Consider the following 15,934-nt stretch of genomic DNA (forward strand, 5'->3'; position numbering starts at 1 on the left):
TGCTTTTTATAAATTTTTTATAAATGAATCTTTCAACATTTCTTATGTTTTTAGGGAGAGTTATTTATAGGAGACCAAAACGGAGTAATTCATGTCTGGGATTTAAAGAGTAATCAAAATGAACAATGGGTAAGTGACGATGATATTTTCTTATTTCTTTATTTAATTGGCAATGATTAATTTTGAGAGTACATAATTGGCCTAATGGATACTTACACAGACTATGGAATCGACCATGCTGAGTCCCGATCTACTTTATTAGATTGATCATGGATACTGTTGAGTAAAGTATGAACCCACACTTCAGCATTGAATGATATAACAACTTGTCTATTGTATATAATGGAATATTTGATATTTATTGATCTTTTTTTTGTATTACATAATCTAAAAGCATCACTAATTAGCAGAGTGTTACTGCTGTCAGCTAAGAAAAGAATCTATCAGGTATGTGTATGGAATGTGATGATGATGATGATGATGATGATGATGATGATGATGTATTGAAGTTAAACTTGTCCAGTGAGGGTTGTAGACATGTGTTGCATGGGGATAAATGATGTGATAATGATATGATTGATCTGTAATGTAAGTCTTCAAAACAGGCTTAAATCTAATAATTTGAAAGGAAGATTAAATCTGGACAGTATAGGAAGATGTATGCAGAACAGGAGACTGTTGGATTGGTCACATTGAAAGAATGTCTGAAAGTGCTTGGGTTATTAAATGTAACACAGTTGAGATAGTAAGGTCAGTTGACAAGGAAGGCCAAAGGAAAACCTGGAAGTAATGAGGATGTACTTGAGAGAAAGAGGGATAAATAAAGACTTGGTCAGAGAAAGATTAGTTTGTGAGTGAATTTCTAAAAATAGTTCATGCCAACATGTTAAACAGACATTAAACCGATGATTATAGACAAAAACATGATTAATTTCTGAACCCTTTTTATTAACTTGTGAGGACACATTACATGAAAAGAACATTAATGGTTTAAGAAAAAGAAATTACAAGTTTATATTCTACATAATATTTGAACCTTTTCTTATTTGTTTGAGTAATATTTTCTAATTTTCTAATTAGACATTCTTTCCTAGTAATTTTCTTTACTTTTTGAATATTAAATACTCGCAGGGCGCCTTGCATTGCCCAGTCGTAAAATACACTTAAGTATGATATTTTGATTATTGCAGATTTTGTATTTATTATTATACTAGCAAAAGTACCCATTGCTGACTGGGTTCAAAAACAGCCTACAGAAAATGGACTCTGATTTATAAAAGTACTAGCGAGGGGTACCCGGCGTTGCCTGGGTGTTTGTAGGTGTGTTTGAAAAAAAACCCGAAATGTGAAAAAAAACAGGTGCCCGTGAAAAAAAAACGAAGCCTTGACGCGCAGTTGGAAAATAGTAAAGTGTGAAAAAAAAACAGGTGCGCGTTTTTGATTGAGGTGACGCGATAGGTATTCATCAGTTAGCATTTTGTGCGGGACAGTTTTTAATGAGGTAAATAAATCGGTTTGTTTGTTTTTAAAAACCTACTCCCTGTTTATTAGAGGGAGCGTTCGTCTCAAAATGAAAGCTACCCTCTGATATGACGAAGTCGACATTGACCAAACGTTACTTAGCTCTCTAGAGACCACTGCCTTTCGGCCAGTAGGTATTTATTTGCTCCCCTACCGAGCAAATTAGGCACAAGGCCAATTTTTAATGTGAGAAGTGAAGGGAGGGGGAAGGGAAAAAGGGGACCAGCTCCCGAGAGGTGGGAAATGGGAGCTGGTTAAAGGTCAGGCATGTGGGGTTACCCCCACATCTGGTCTTTGCTTGTAGTATCTATGGGAACAGATACTACACTTTGATCTTGTCGCCCGGGCCCTGGATGGCGCGCGGGCCAGTCTGGCTTTCGGCCAGTAATTAGAGTCGAGTTTTGCTTTTTGTTTATACCGAAAACCGAATGTAACGCGTGCCGATGCGGGAAATGTCGAATAATTAACGTTTGAAAGTCAATAAAATTAAATAGACAGGCAAGCTCCGTGGTTAAGTGTGAGATATTACAATTTATAGATGATATAAAAAGTTTTAAGAAGTTGTGAAGCGAGCGAGCGCGCGCTTTTCTGAAAGAAGCCTTTTGTGGACATCGAGGAAAAGCGTACATACATACATACATACATACATACATACATACATACATTTTTGCTTTTATATATATAGATTACGAGATTGAACCCAATATGTAGTAATGATTTAAAAAATTAAAAAAAAAAAAATGTCTTGTGCGTTACTACCGAGAATCAAAACCAAAACAATTTACTTTTTCCAAAAACTCTAGGGAAATTTTTTTAAACAAAACTATATACATATACATAAATATATATGGAAAGAGTTTTGTGTTTACTATAAACTTTTTACACAAGTATAAATCATGTAGAATATCTGAATTAATATAATTACATGTAATAGTTAACTAAAGATGATCATCCCATAAGAAAATTGGAAAAAAAAATAATAGGGAATTGATTAAAATGATTATTTAAAAGAATATGGAAATTAGCTAGATCTTTTGCTAGTGAATGCAATTCCACAACCCATATATAAGAAAGTTGTATTTTCTTTTTAAATAAATAGAAAAAAGGGTTTTTGATATGAATATCAATACACACACACAAAAAAAAATTATAGGAGTATGAATTTAAATCATGGTGATCATCATTTTCTTTCCCTTGGTCAGAGGTCGGATGTTTTTTGACTGCCTGCAATTCCAGTCTGTAAGCTAGATGATCTTTATTGATGATTTGCATCCCGTTTTCCTCCGATTTTCCACCTCAAGGTCTCTGCATTTTCAATTATAGTCAGCTAACGTACTTCTCGCCTAGCTGCTACTAGAAACGGTGACAAGACAAATCAGTTCCTTCATTTTTATTGTTCTTCAGTATTTCTATTGTGAAGCGATTTATTAAAATAAAATATAAGAAAAGGACATTATTGAAAAGTATACAATGAAAATTAGCAAAATTATACGGATAAAAATAACACAGTCTTTATTTGCAATTTTGATAACAAAATTTAAAAAGTTTTTTATTTTATTTGAAATTTTATGAGAAATAATACATTTTTTTTAATTTTAAAAATAAGTTGTTTTTTTTTATTTGAATTTATATATGTTTATAAATGTATAAAAATGAAATTATTGAAATCAAAATGACAAAATTTCAAGCATCATAAAAACATGTATCAAATACATAATATTCCCAAAATAGTTTAAAAAGATTTTAAAAAGTGTTTTTAATAAATTTACAAAAATGCACAAAAAGCGTTTTCAATAATTAAACAAAGCAAAACAAAACTAATTTCAATAATTCTTAATTAAAACAAGATGGAAAAACTTTTCAGTGATTAAATAAAAAAATAGAATGATTGAAAAAATGTAATAAAAAAGCGTACATGCACAAGGGAGATATAATCAAAAAAAGTGAAGGAACTGATTTGCCTTGTCACCGCTCTCGGTAGCAGCATCACCGAAAGTTAGGAAGTATGTTAGCTGACTATAACCACATTTTATTATCTAAGAGTCACTCCTCTCAGCATAGAGTAGAAAGTTGACCTTGAATTTATTTTTAGCAACCTCATAAGCTATTTTTTTTTTTTTTACCTTGAAGGATTATTTATTTTTTTCATCCCTTACATCAAGTGGCTTCATGCCTTGTCTGGAGTGATTCCATTTAAAAAATAACAAAGCTAAATCATCACTAGGAACTCAAATCTGCTGAGTCTGATCTGATTGAGCATTGCATATCTGATTATTGTTTTCTCATTACATTGCCATGGAAACATGAATACATTTATGGCAATGTTATTGGTATTGAGAACAAGAAAACTTTTAATAAGTGTTTCAATTACAATTCAACTGATTTCAATTGATATTATTTTCCTTGAATTACCATCAATTCTAGATTCGCCCTAGTCTATACATTCTTTATATATTATAGACATCTATAAAATCAATACTTATTGATCTTCCATCTTCATAAATGTTTTGTTACATGCAGCATCCAGTAGCAGTTGTAGCAGCTATCTGCACACAGACGGTGACAATGGGGTGAAACCGCACAGTGTGAAGGATGTGTACAGACATGGGAAGGGAGTAAAGTAATTCATGCTTTTTTATCTATACAGGAATACAAATATATTATTTTCTTAACCACTACCATCTGTACATCTGTTACATATCTTCTCTGAGAAGAAAAATTGTTACAATTGGATGGAGAGAAATCATATGAGAATCATATGATGCATGTATAATGTGAATTTTATAAAGTTTAGTTTTGATGACCATGATTAAATCCAAACAGTGTAGAAAAGTGTGCAGAAGAGTAGACTTTGATGGCCATCTTGAAAGAATGAATACATTTTCTTGGTTTTGAATTTGTAAGTATCGATTACACTGTGCCACAAATTTAAGGTTAAAAAAAAGTACACACCACAGAAGATCTGTTTTGGTGGAAGAAAATATCCTGATATTAAATCTGATTTATTTCTCTAGATTAGGCATCATTTGCATGCACGATAAATTATATTTTATTACTATTAATCAAGAATGAAAAACTCAGAATTGTCAGTTTAAACAACATTTGTCCTATTAATCCTTTTGTGTTTAGTGTCACCCTCCATTTTTATATCCTAGCAATAGTTTGCCAACATATCAGGGTTCCATCTTCCTTTTTCTTCATCACTGAAATATCCTGATGGAATCTCTCAACATGTTCATCATCCTCCACAAAATTCTCAAAAGTGATAATTTTGCAAAAAATCTGTACCTAATTCGACAAAAAGAAGGCTAGAAATGGATTTTCAATGCTATTGTCCATATAAAAATAGTCAGAAATGTCTTGTACGTTTTTTGAGTTTTGCACAGAGTGACTGTCATTTAATTGTTATGGACTTCCATTTCTTGTAATAAGTAATTTTATCAAGAATTCTTCATAAGTTTTAGTTTTGATTATAGCTGATGGCACTCCTTTTTTTTATAAATAATTTTATCAAGAATTCTCCATAAGTTTTGGTTTTGATTATAGCTGAAGAAATTCAAGTTTTATATATATATACTAGCCAGGGGTACCCGGCGTTGCCCGGGTGTTTTTCGGGGTATATGAAAAAAAAAAACAGGTGCCCGTGAAAAAAAAACGAAGCCTTCACGACACGCAGTTGGAAAATAGTAAAGTGTTAAAATAAAAACAGGTGCGCGTTTTTGATTGATGTGACGGCGATAGGTATTCAGCAGTTACGATTTTGTGCGAGACAGTTTTGAATGAGGTGAATAAATCGGTTTGTTTGTTTTTAAAAACCCGCTCCCTGTTTAGTAGGAGGAGCGAAATGAAAGCTACAGTCTGATATGACGAAGTCGACATTGAACAAACGTTACTTAGCTCTCTTGAGACAACTGGCTTTCGGTCTGTGGGTATTTATTTGCTTCCCCACCAAGCAAATTAGGCACAAGGCCGATTTTTATTGTGAGGAGTCAAGGGAGGGAGAAGGGAAAAAGGGGACCAGCTCCCGAGAGGAGGGAAATGGGAGCTGGTTAAAGGTCAAGCATGTGGGGTTGCCCCCACATCTGGTCTTTGCTAGTCATAGCTAGTCCTAGCTAGTCATAGCTTGCAGTATCTGTCGGAACAGATACTACACTTTTTTTTTATACCGAAAACCGAATGTAACGTGTGCCGATGCGGGAAATGTTGAATAATTGACGTTTGAAAGTCAATAAAATTAAATAGACAGGCGAGCTCCGTGGATAACTCTGAGATATTACAATTTATAGATGATATAAAAAGTTTTAATAAGTTGTGAACCGAGCAAGCGCTTCTCTGAAAGAAGCCTTTTGTGGACATCGAGGAAAAGCGTACATACATACATACATACATTTTTGCTTTTATATATATAGATAAGCCCCAGTAAAATTTTGACCCATTTTTATTTCAAATTTACATTCTGTTGTGAAAAGTTTTGAATAATCTTCCAATAGGTCCTAATGCGATCTTTCCTTTTTTTCTATCCTCTTTTTTAAAGAGCTTGCAATTTTTTATAAACTCCTTACGAACTTTTTATACTTTTTTTTTTAAAATCACAACTTTATAATATATAAAAATCGATGGAACATTTACTCTATCATAATATATACGAAATCTGCAAGAATTAAAATATCATTTAAACGTATTCTGCAACAGGGTTATGCCAGGTGTTCCTGCTAACTGAGATAAATACGTTTGCAGTTTTAACAAAAAAGCTACAATAATATCATAGCATCTCCATTTACGCTGAATGTTTACAGAATGCCAACATCAATATATTACATAGGAATGAGTCCCTTGTGGAATTTCCACAGGTCTCACTAATTTATATTATTTGGATTATTCAGACTACTATTCTCATCTTAAGTGTTATTCTCTATACATCCAAACTTCATTTTAAACTCTGTCAAACTTTAAAATTTGTATGGAATTTTGAACAGAACACTTTATTTAATTCATGGGTATAATATACTTTCATTCTGTCAGTCATGACCAGGTAGAAGTTTTAATAATTTGCAAATGTATTCTAAAAATGACCTGAACTGAGGATTGAATCTTCAACCTTCACAAGAGTGTCTTTTAGAACTGAATTTTACTTCGTACTTTATCTGTTATGCCACAAGTCCTTGCAAAATTCCATACAGATTCTTGAGTTTGACAGAAAGATTTCGGAGTTTGACCAGATACACCTGAGGAAGGTTGAAGGTAGCATCAGCTGAAACGTTATGAGAATAACATTCAAGATGAGAACAGTAGTTTGAATAGTCCAAATAATATAAAAGTTATTGGATTAGTAGATGCAGAACAGTTGAGGTTGCAGTGTTGTTTCAGAGGGTAAGGCCAATTAAAACATGGGAGGAAGTAATAAGAATGGAATTGAAAGAAAGAGGGATAAATAAAGACCTGGCCAGAGATATATTAGTTTGGAAGTCAATTTCTTAAAACTGTTCAATAAAAACCTGCATGTAAAAGAGACGTTAAACATAATATGATAGTGGGGATGATTTGTCATCTGTTTGCCTGTCGGTGAATACTTAAAAACTAGAATCAAAATAACATATTTCTTTATTTGATTGTTTCTGTAAATGATTTCTTGTAGATTCCAGAACCAGATGCTTCCATTCAATCAATTTGTATTGATCCCATGGGGACCATGATGGCTTGTGTTAATAATAAGGTAAGAAAACTTAACACAATTTCTCTCCTTTTGAAAAACTCGAAATAAATCGAATTTCTTTTCTGCCTGTTTTTTTTTTTTAGGACATAAACTTGTATATTGTAGCATGTCGGTATTTATGTATCCTTTGAACCAGATGTAACTCAGCGTTGACTCTGCTTTCTCCAGAGCATGACGTCAACAGCCAGATAATGTTGAGCGTTGCTGATGAAATCATAACAATGCTACGTAAAAGAAAAAAGTAAAATTTTAAATGTAGAAACATCAACAGAAAAAAAAAACATTTGCTTAATTGTCATGTCACAGTAATGAACATATTCAAACATTATGAAAAACGATAAGGTAGAAAATTAATTATTAACGAAAACGGTTTTCACAGATAATTAGGGAAAATTGTTTTGCAGAATAAAGAAATCAGAGAGTCTGAATCGTAACAAGGGAGATAATTATTTTCTGAAAACTTTGAAAATCATTTATTAATAATAAGCAATTTAACAAAACTCAATTTTCGCTAATTGTTTTGAAAAACTGTTTTCATTAATTTTCTACCTGATCATTTTTCATAATGTTTGGACATGTTCATTACCGTGACATAACAAGTAAATACCAAGTATCCAAGTTAGTAGATGGTTTTACTTGAAATTCAATATTCTGATTTTTGCTCTAATAATGGAGAAGCACCAAAAAATTATACTTGATCCTTACTTTCTAGTGTTTAGTGTTTAGCAAGGGGCATTAAATACATTTTAATGTGGAACAGTTGTGTAACCAATTCAGTATGGCAAACAAGGGAGATAATCTTTGATAAATCTTTATTGGAAATTAAACTCTGATCTCTAGTCCTGTTAGCAAACACTCTAACAACCATTATATCAAATACGACTATAATAAAATGAAACTGGGTTAGAAATGGGAAATATTTTCATCCTTCCCACCTGTCTCATATCCTGTGTCAACTCTTCCTACGTTTAAAACTTCAAAAGACCTTAAATATCCCATTAAAAATTTATTCATCTTAAAAAAACAAAACAAAAAACAGTGTTTGTTTACATTGGTGATCTTTTAAACCAACGCATTTCAGGTGAAAACATTATTACATACTTATTTTGCCATGACACATAAGTATAAATTCAAAAAATTATGAAAAATAATCTAGTAAAAGATGTGCTAGATGTAATTTTAACAAAAGATGAGCCACAATTATTGCATCAGTTTAAAAATGGCGGACCTTTAACTTGTCAATTTAAATTTTTAATCAAGATTATCTCCCTTGTTTGCCAAACTGATTGCACAACTGTGCCACATTAAAATAATACTCGATAATTCAATAAATTCTATTTTCACTTGAAATCATTTTTCTACTAGATCATTTTTTATAAATTTTGTGATTTATACTAATTTTCCATGACACGTAAGTATATAATAATGTTCATGAAATGTATGTAACAATGTTCATGAAATGTATGTAATAATGTTCATGAAATATGTTGGTTTAAAAGATCACCGATATGAACAAGCACCAAAGAAGCAAAAAAAAAAATATTTTTGTTAAGAGTTTTTTTTCGGTATAGAGCAATGGAGGGGATTATGATGGCTTGATCAAAGAGAACTCATCTGAGTCTTCTCCTTTTTTTATTTTTTTAATTTTTAGGGTCGGTGTTTTGTCTGGTCACTGAGTGGAAGTCACAAAAGTGAATGCTCATTTCTCCGCATTCGAGCAGAATTTCAGGCACATAAGCGATACGCCCTCAAGTGTATGTTCAGTCCCGACTCAACGTGAGTGTTTGGTCAATTTGACTTTTTCCCTTCATTTATTTGTTTTAAACATCCGGGTATCAAGAATTGGTTCTTATTTAAAATACAACCCAATTAAGCCTAATTTAAAAAAAAATACAGAAACGTCTTTATGATGTATGTACTTACCATGGAGCGAAGATGTCATATTTCAAAAATCATGTAAATTAATCAAGTAGATTTATTCTTAAGGAAATCAGATATTATGAATAAGCAAAAGTGGACTTGTCTCATGTTGCCATCTTGAAAATAAAACAAGGGCAGATAAGTCCATAATGATTCAAACTTACAAGATCAACCTTGTAATACTACCAATTTCACATTAATCACTTAAGATCATTTTAAAATGATTTTATTTATAAAAATAAAACTACTTGATCAATTTATGTGATTTCTAAAATATAAATATTTTTCTGTAATGTTTTTTTTGATTAGGTTGAATTCTAAATATGAACCAAAAATCCTTTCAATGAAACAATAAAATGATCAAACATGTTACCAATTTGCTGGAACAAATCCATTTCCTATATCATCAAAATTAAACATTACCATGGAATAGAAATAACAATCACCTGCATAGATTAATAAATAATCAATCTGATATATTTTAAGAGTTTTGAGCAAATGAAGTTATGAAAATCCTAACGCTATAAAATGATAATTTTGGTAACATGTTTAAAAACCCCTTTCTTTAAATGATCAGTACCACGTTTGTATGAGGAATTTTGTTATAAAATTTATAAAACAGTCAGAAAAAAAACAACAATCTCACTTATTGTCAGTGTATGAAATAAATTTATTCATTTTTTTGTTGTCTTAAAAATAAGAGTTCAACATGACGTGTATCCAACATTTTTTTTTCTAAATACTTTTTGTATCTCTAAACTAATAAGTAAATCAATGTTTTTATTATTTTTATGTGCTAAAATTATAATTCTTTATTGATTTCTCTTTTGGTAGTATCAATTTTTAATCAGACTATCCTCCCAAAATATTAACCCCTTTTCAGCGAAAGTAAACAATTTGCTCAGTTGTAAGCTATAAGTCTGTAGCAGCAACAGCTGTCGACTGTTTAATTTGAAGTCATCAATAGATTTGTAAATCATATTTAATGGGAAAAAAACAAACGCTTTTTGTTTAAAATTAATGCAGTTGATGGTTCTTTTATAAAATAGTGGCTCCTTCAAGAAATATTGGTTTTTAAATATATTCAGTAGCAAGCCTCCTCCTTCTATAAAGACCCTCTTAAAGCCACACATAATCATCTTTAAAAAAATATAGGATTTATTTCCTATAGGGGGAAACGAAAAAAAGTTTAACTGCCCTAAAACGTTAGAATGGCCCAAAAATCTAAGATTATTTTAATCTCTGGTCCCCCCTTGCCAATCTTTCACGATAAACACCCGCCTAGCTGAAACCACTGTCAAAAATTTTCCCCACTCCTTATCTGTGCCAAAATCAAGATGTAGATTCCATGAACAGAACTTCTTTCTTAGAAGTGCACGCCTGTGGAACTCTGTTCCGGTTGCCTGTTTCCCACCTGACTACAACCTGGATGTCTTCAAGTCCAATGTGAACAGATTCCTGATGACCCGCCCCCTTAAGTAAGACACTTTATCAAATCTCCAACACTAACGTACTGTACACACAATAACCCTTATCCCCGAGTGGCTTCCGGGCCTTAATAAGTGGTGACTTTCCTGTAAAAAAAAACCCCAAAAAACCATCATATCTTTATATTAAATGTATATATATATATATATATATATATATATATATAAAATCTGGGTAGGGTATCCAGTAAAAGGCGTTGAGTGAAATTTGAAAATTAAATAAGATACGTGTTACATTGAACACTTTAAAGCCAAATAGCTGCAACGCAAATTTTTTTTATAAAATAAACGAATATTTATTTTTAAAGAGAGAAATATATTTCGGAGATGTACACTCCTTTTTCAATCTAGATATATGTCTACATTTCTTTTCCTATTATTCTTCACCATGGTGTTGAATGGGAGAATTTGAGTTGAGTCCACATTTCTCTTCCCTGCAGCCTCTCTCCCACAGAAGAAACGTTGCGAGCCTGTCGTTGTTTTATCGTTATTTCCATGGCAAGTGCTCGTCTGTCAATCAATCTCTTGTCCCCTCTCGCTAATCTTTCATGAGAAACACCTGTCTGGCTGAAACTACTGTCAATAATTTTTCCCACTCTTTATCTGTGCCTAAATCCAAACGTAGATTCCATTCTTTCTCAGAAGTGCACGATTGTGGAACTCTCTTCCGTTTGCCTGTTACCCACCTGACTACAACTTGGTTGTCTTCAAGCTCAACATAAACAAATTCCTGACAAACCGCCCTCTTAAGTAAGACACTCTATCAAATCTCCAATTCTAATGATTACTACAATACTATGTCATTGATTACTGTACACGCAATAACCCGTATCCTTGAGTGGCCTCCGGGCCTTGATAAGTGGTGACCTCCATGTAAAAAAAACAAAACAAACCTATGAAATCTTGCAATATATTTTTAAACAGTTCTTAATAGTATTAAATTTCAGTTTCTTGTACATAAAATGCATTACAATTCAACTTTGAGCTCTCTAACATTTTTTCATGAATACATGAAATTTTTATGGTATTGTTACAGATTTATGTGTATTTACTGCAGATTACTTGAAAACTATTAATTTCTGCAGATTTTCAGTAGCATATTCGGATTCCTTGTACAAAGGTACACATATGTCAAATTTCATTGCTTAATCTTGTGTTTTAACAAAGATATATTATGTTTACTGAAAAAGTGTAAAAAATGTGACAAAATGCATATGGTCTTAAAGAGGAAAAATATTCAAATGTGTGAGTTGCAAAAATAATCATAACTTTATTTTCAGTCAGATTTAAAAAATTTAAAAGCGATTCTTTTCATAGATCATCAAGCTCTTTCTACATATGCTATTATTGAGATATTTTTAGTAATTTCAGTTTTTTCATGTGTTAAAGCATTCATATAAGTGTTTCCATCTTTTAAATAATATAAGAAAAAATCCGAGAGTTCATATTTAGTATCAAAATTGTGCTAGTTGTGTATGACCGCCTACTGTTATGGCTTTGATTGTGATTCTAAAAAAAAAGTCTTTTGTTGACCATAGAAATATGCTGACACACTAATACATTTTCACATTTTGTTAATTATATTTTGTTTAATTATATCTTTTAATTATATTTCTAATTATACTTTTTTAATCATATTTTTTTAATTATATTTTTTATTATTTTTTAATTATATTTTTTAAGTATACTTTTTTAATTATATTTTGTTAATTATATTTTTTATTATATTTAATTATATTTTGTTAATTATATTTCTTTAATTATATTTTGTTAATTATACTTTTTTAAATACAGTTTTTAATTATATTTTTTTAAATTATACTTTTTTAAATATATTATGTTAATTATACTTTTTTAATTATATTTTTTAATTATAAAAAATCTTCACATTAAAATGAAGGGCCAGTTTTTCATGCTTATCAAGATGGGCACCAGTAAATAATTTCCAAAGCTTTTGACTGGGTTTAAATTTGCAATCTTCCTTTTACTAATACTTTATGCAATAAAACGTTGGGTTTGTATCCAGAATTCCACCTATATTAAAAAAAAAAAAAATAAAGAACAATCTGTATGGTGTATGTATGCATGACAAAACAAAAATATCATATTCCAAAATGGCGTAAATTGATCATGTAATTTTATTTTTAAAGAAGAAAATCAAAATTTTATGAGTTACAGTCTTTCTTGTTAGACATTTTTAAATTAATTTAAAAACAGAGATAATTAAATTCAAACTTGTAAGATTTATGTTGTAATGTCTATAAATTCCCATTAATCATTTAAAAATGATTTTTTTCACCAAAAAAAAAAAAAAAAAAAAAAGCAAAAGACTTTTAGGTAGAAATATTAATTTATTTTATTTACTTTTAAAAGAATAAAAAAATGACTTGGTGAAAAGCATTTGTTTCCAGTAAAATGATCAAACAAATTTTGATTAGAAAAATAAAATGAAAAAAAAGCAGATTAAAATAATATTCGATAATGATAATAATTTGCTTAACGGATAATAAATTTGGGTTCTTGTCCAGAATTCACTTTGTATTAAAAAACAAAAATAAGGAAAAATTCCTATGATGTACATACCATGACAAAATGGAAATATCATATTAAAAAAAATTGATCAAGTAGTTTTATTTTTATAAAGATAATCATTTTTAAGTGATTAATAGGAATTCAACATAAATCTCGTCAGTATGAATTATTATAGAGTTATCTCCCTTTGTTAAGATTTTTTTCAAAATATCATTCTTCAGATACTCATAAAATTTTATTTTCTTATTTAAAAATAAAACTACTTGATCAATATGATATTTTCGTTCCATCACAGGTATGTACATCATACAGATTTTTTTTTATTTTTGTTTTTTAATGTAGGGTGAAATCTGAGCAAGAACCTGAATTTTTATAAAATCTGTGAGAGATTTTAAAAGTACCAAAAACAATGACATTGAAAAAAGTTTGCTATGGTCAGACAATTTTTGTTCTCATAAACATTTATCTATTTCTCTTCCTTGAAATTTAGAAAATAGACTTTTGTCATTTATTTGTCACATGCTCTGTAGTTACATCGAGCTTCATAAATTAAAGGATTTAAAAACAAAAAAAAGGGTAAAATATAATTGAATAAACATTTTCCCATAAACATCTATATATATGTGTGTGACCATTTCGTGTATGTCTGGCAAAGGCTTTTCTTGCACACGGTCCCGGGTTTGGTACTATCGCTTACAACTGTTTATATAGGTCCTAGATAATAATATCTAGGATTTGGGAAAGTGCGTCGCGTCTAGATTTATTTACGTCGACTTTTACAAAATTATTGCTATTTTGGCTTCTCATGTGTTGATTCGGCTTTTTTGTATAAAAAGTGAAACTAATTTAAAGCTGACATTGTTCCTGGCAATCGTACCGAGAAACGTCCAGAAGCAATCAGCTTTGATCAATGTTGTATATCAGACAATTGTTATTCAATCTGGACAATTGGGAGCTGGTTTCCCCCTCCCTAACATCTGTTGGGGGGAAAAAACAGTCAAATTTGGGTAGACAAACCCACAGCAGCAAAACTTAACTGCGTGACTTCTATTTGACCTTCTTAATTCAAACGTGTCTCCGTTGTATGTCGCGGTGGCCCAATGGTTAACGTTGCACTTTTTTTTTTCACACTTTAATTTCCAACTTTGTCTCAAGGGTTCGGGTTCGATTGATCCTCATACTCACCTACCAAAACTTTTTTTTTTTTATTTTAGTTTAGTTTGATTTACCCAAAACCACACACTCCTCAAAACACCTGGGCATCGCCGGGTACCCCCGCTAGTATATAATAAAATGTGTATCTGCATAGCTTATTCTACCATTATATAACTAAATTTACTTCAGTTTGTGTCTATTCATTGCACCTCTGCATTGTATTACTTTTTTTTAAATTTAAATTTTCTTTTATAAACACACTAAATAATGTTTCAAGCAAACTACATTAACCTTTAATCATTAAAAAATGTTATATGCTTATGTGTTTTTATCGTTAGGCTCCTGGCCACAACTTCTGCTGATGGCACTGCTGTGATCTGGAAAACTGCCGACTTTTCCAAGTTGACAGAATTGAAGGAGAATACTCAGCGCTGGGTGTGGGACTGCGCTTTCAGTGGCGATTCTCAATACATAATCACAGGTAAATCACAAAAATATTCTTTTTTACTTAGGTATGGGGCAGTGATTTGTCGTGTCATAACTAATATGACATTTCTAACTCTGGTAAACATTTCTTTTTACTATTTTTCTCCATTAGGAAGATTATTCTCAAAACATTTAAAAATGTCTATTAATAAATTGAATTTTTTTTTGTGACTAGAGTAATATATTTTTGGAACAAATTGATCAATGTTAAAAACATCAATAACAAAATATATAAATCCATGAATAATAAAAATGAGTAACTAAGATAGCATTTTTGGGGGTACTTGTACAGTTTAATCATGACATTAAAAAATGAAAAGATCGAAAAAAGTTTATATCGTAAGTATTCGTTATGAAATGAAGTTCTCCGAAAAAAATTTCACTAAATTTCATCAAGTAGATTTTTTTTTTACAGCGAAAAAACAATTTATGATATAGAGCAAAAGGTTTGATTTTTAGGAAGAAAAGCTAGTATTAAAGATGGGGAGGGAGTGTCGGCGCCTTAACTGGAGTTATCTCCCCGTGGCGTGTTCTAAAAATCCAGACAAAAATAAAAAATTCAAAGATGTCTACCTTCAACTGCTGTTATAAGAATGTATTTTTCCACTGTAGAAAAGGCAGTTTCTCATTAACGGTATGTTGTTTGGATGTAAGTCTATCAATGACAACCTGGATGGTCCTATTGTCTAAGAAGGATCTAATTATATGCTTGAGTAATTAAGGTCTTAAAGATTTTAGCGAAGAGGGGGAGGCAACTGATAGGGCAATAATTGAGAGGGTTAGGCCTTTCACCAGAATTCTTGTACACTGGTATCACAGAGGCCATCTTTCAGCTCTTAGAGAAACAAGATTCAGCAAGGCATTTATTGTATAGCTTAGAAAGTATGGGGACTAGCTCAGCTGAGCATTTCTTAATTATAGCAGGGACTTAGCAGCAAGCATTTCTTAATTATCGCGGACTGTTATTCTCATCTTCATAGTTGTTGTTGTTGTTTCACCACGTTTTGGTCAACTCATTCTCTGTCCTTCTTCAGGTGATTAATCATGATGGGATAGGAATGCCAAGTTTTGTAACTGTATCCCTAGTAATTACTTCAGGGCCCGTGGTGCAGTGGATAGA

At 31.2% G+C, this 15,934-nt stretch overlaps 2 protein-coding genes across 2 annotated transcripts in view; one reads left to right on the forward strand and one right to left on the reverse strand.

Moving 5' to 3' along the window:
• LOC145286325 (cytosolic Fe-S cluster assembly factor narfl-like) overlaps positions 1-15,934 on the reverse strand; it is a 138,059-nt gene that overhangs the window by 100,202 nt on the left and 21,923 nt on the right. The gene's annotated exons all lie outside the window — the stretch shown is intronic.
• The window catches only part of LOC145286328 (target of rapamycin complex subunit lst8-like), a 76,537-nt gene that overhangs the window by 56,333 nt on the left and 4,270 nt on the right, over positions 1-15,934 (forward strand). Inside the window, exons 6-9 of the mRNA XM_080135256.1 lie at positions 55-129; positions 7,157-7,234; positions 8,886-9,010; positions 14,667-14,809. Of these exons, the coding sequence (XP_079991382.1) occupies positions 55-129; positions 7,157-7,234; positions 8,886-9,010; positions 14,667-14,809 (421 nt within the window). The remainder of the gene's footprint in view (positions 1-54; positions 130-7,156; positions 7,235-8,885; positions 9,011-14,666; positions 14,810-15,934) is intronic.

The sequence above is a fragment of the Euprymna scolopes genome, chromosome 10 (genome assembly GCF_053919585.1).
Source record: "Euprymna scolopes isolate OS-2025 chromosome 10, ASM5391958v1, whole genome shotgun sequence".
Taxonomy (NCBI): domain Eukaryota; kingdom Metazoa; phylum Mollusca; class Cephalopoda; order Sepiida; family Sepiolidae; genus Euprymna; species Euprymna scolopes.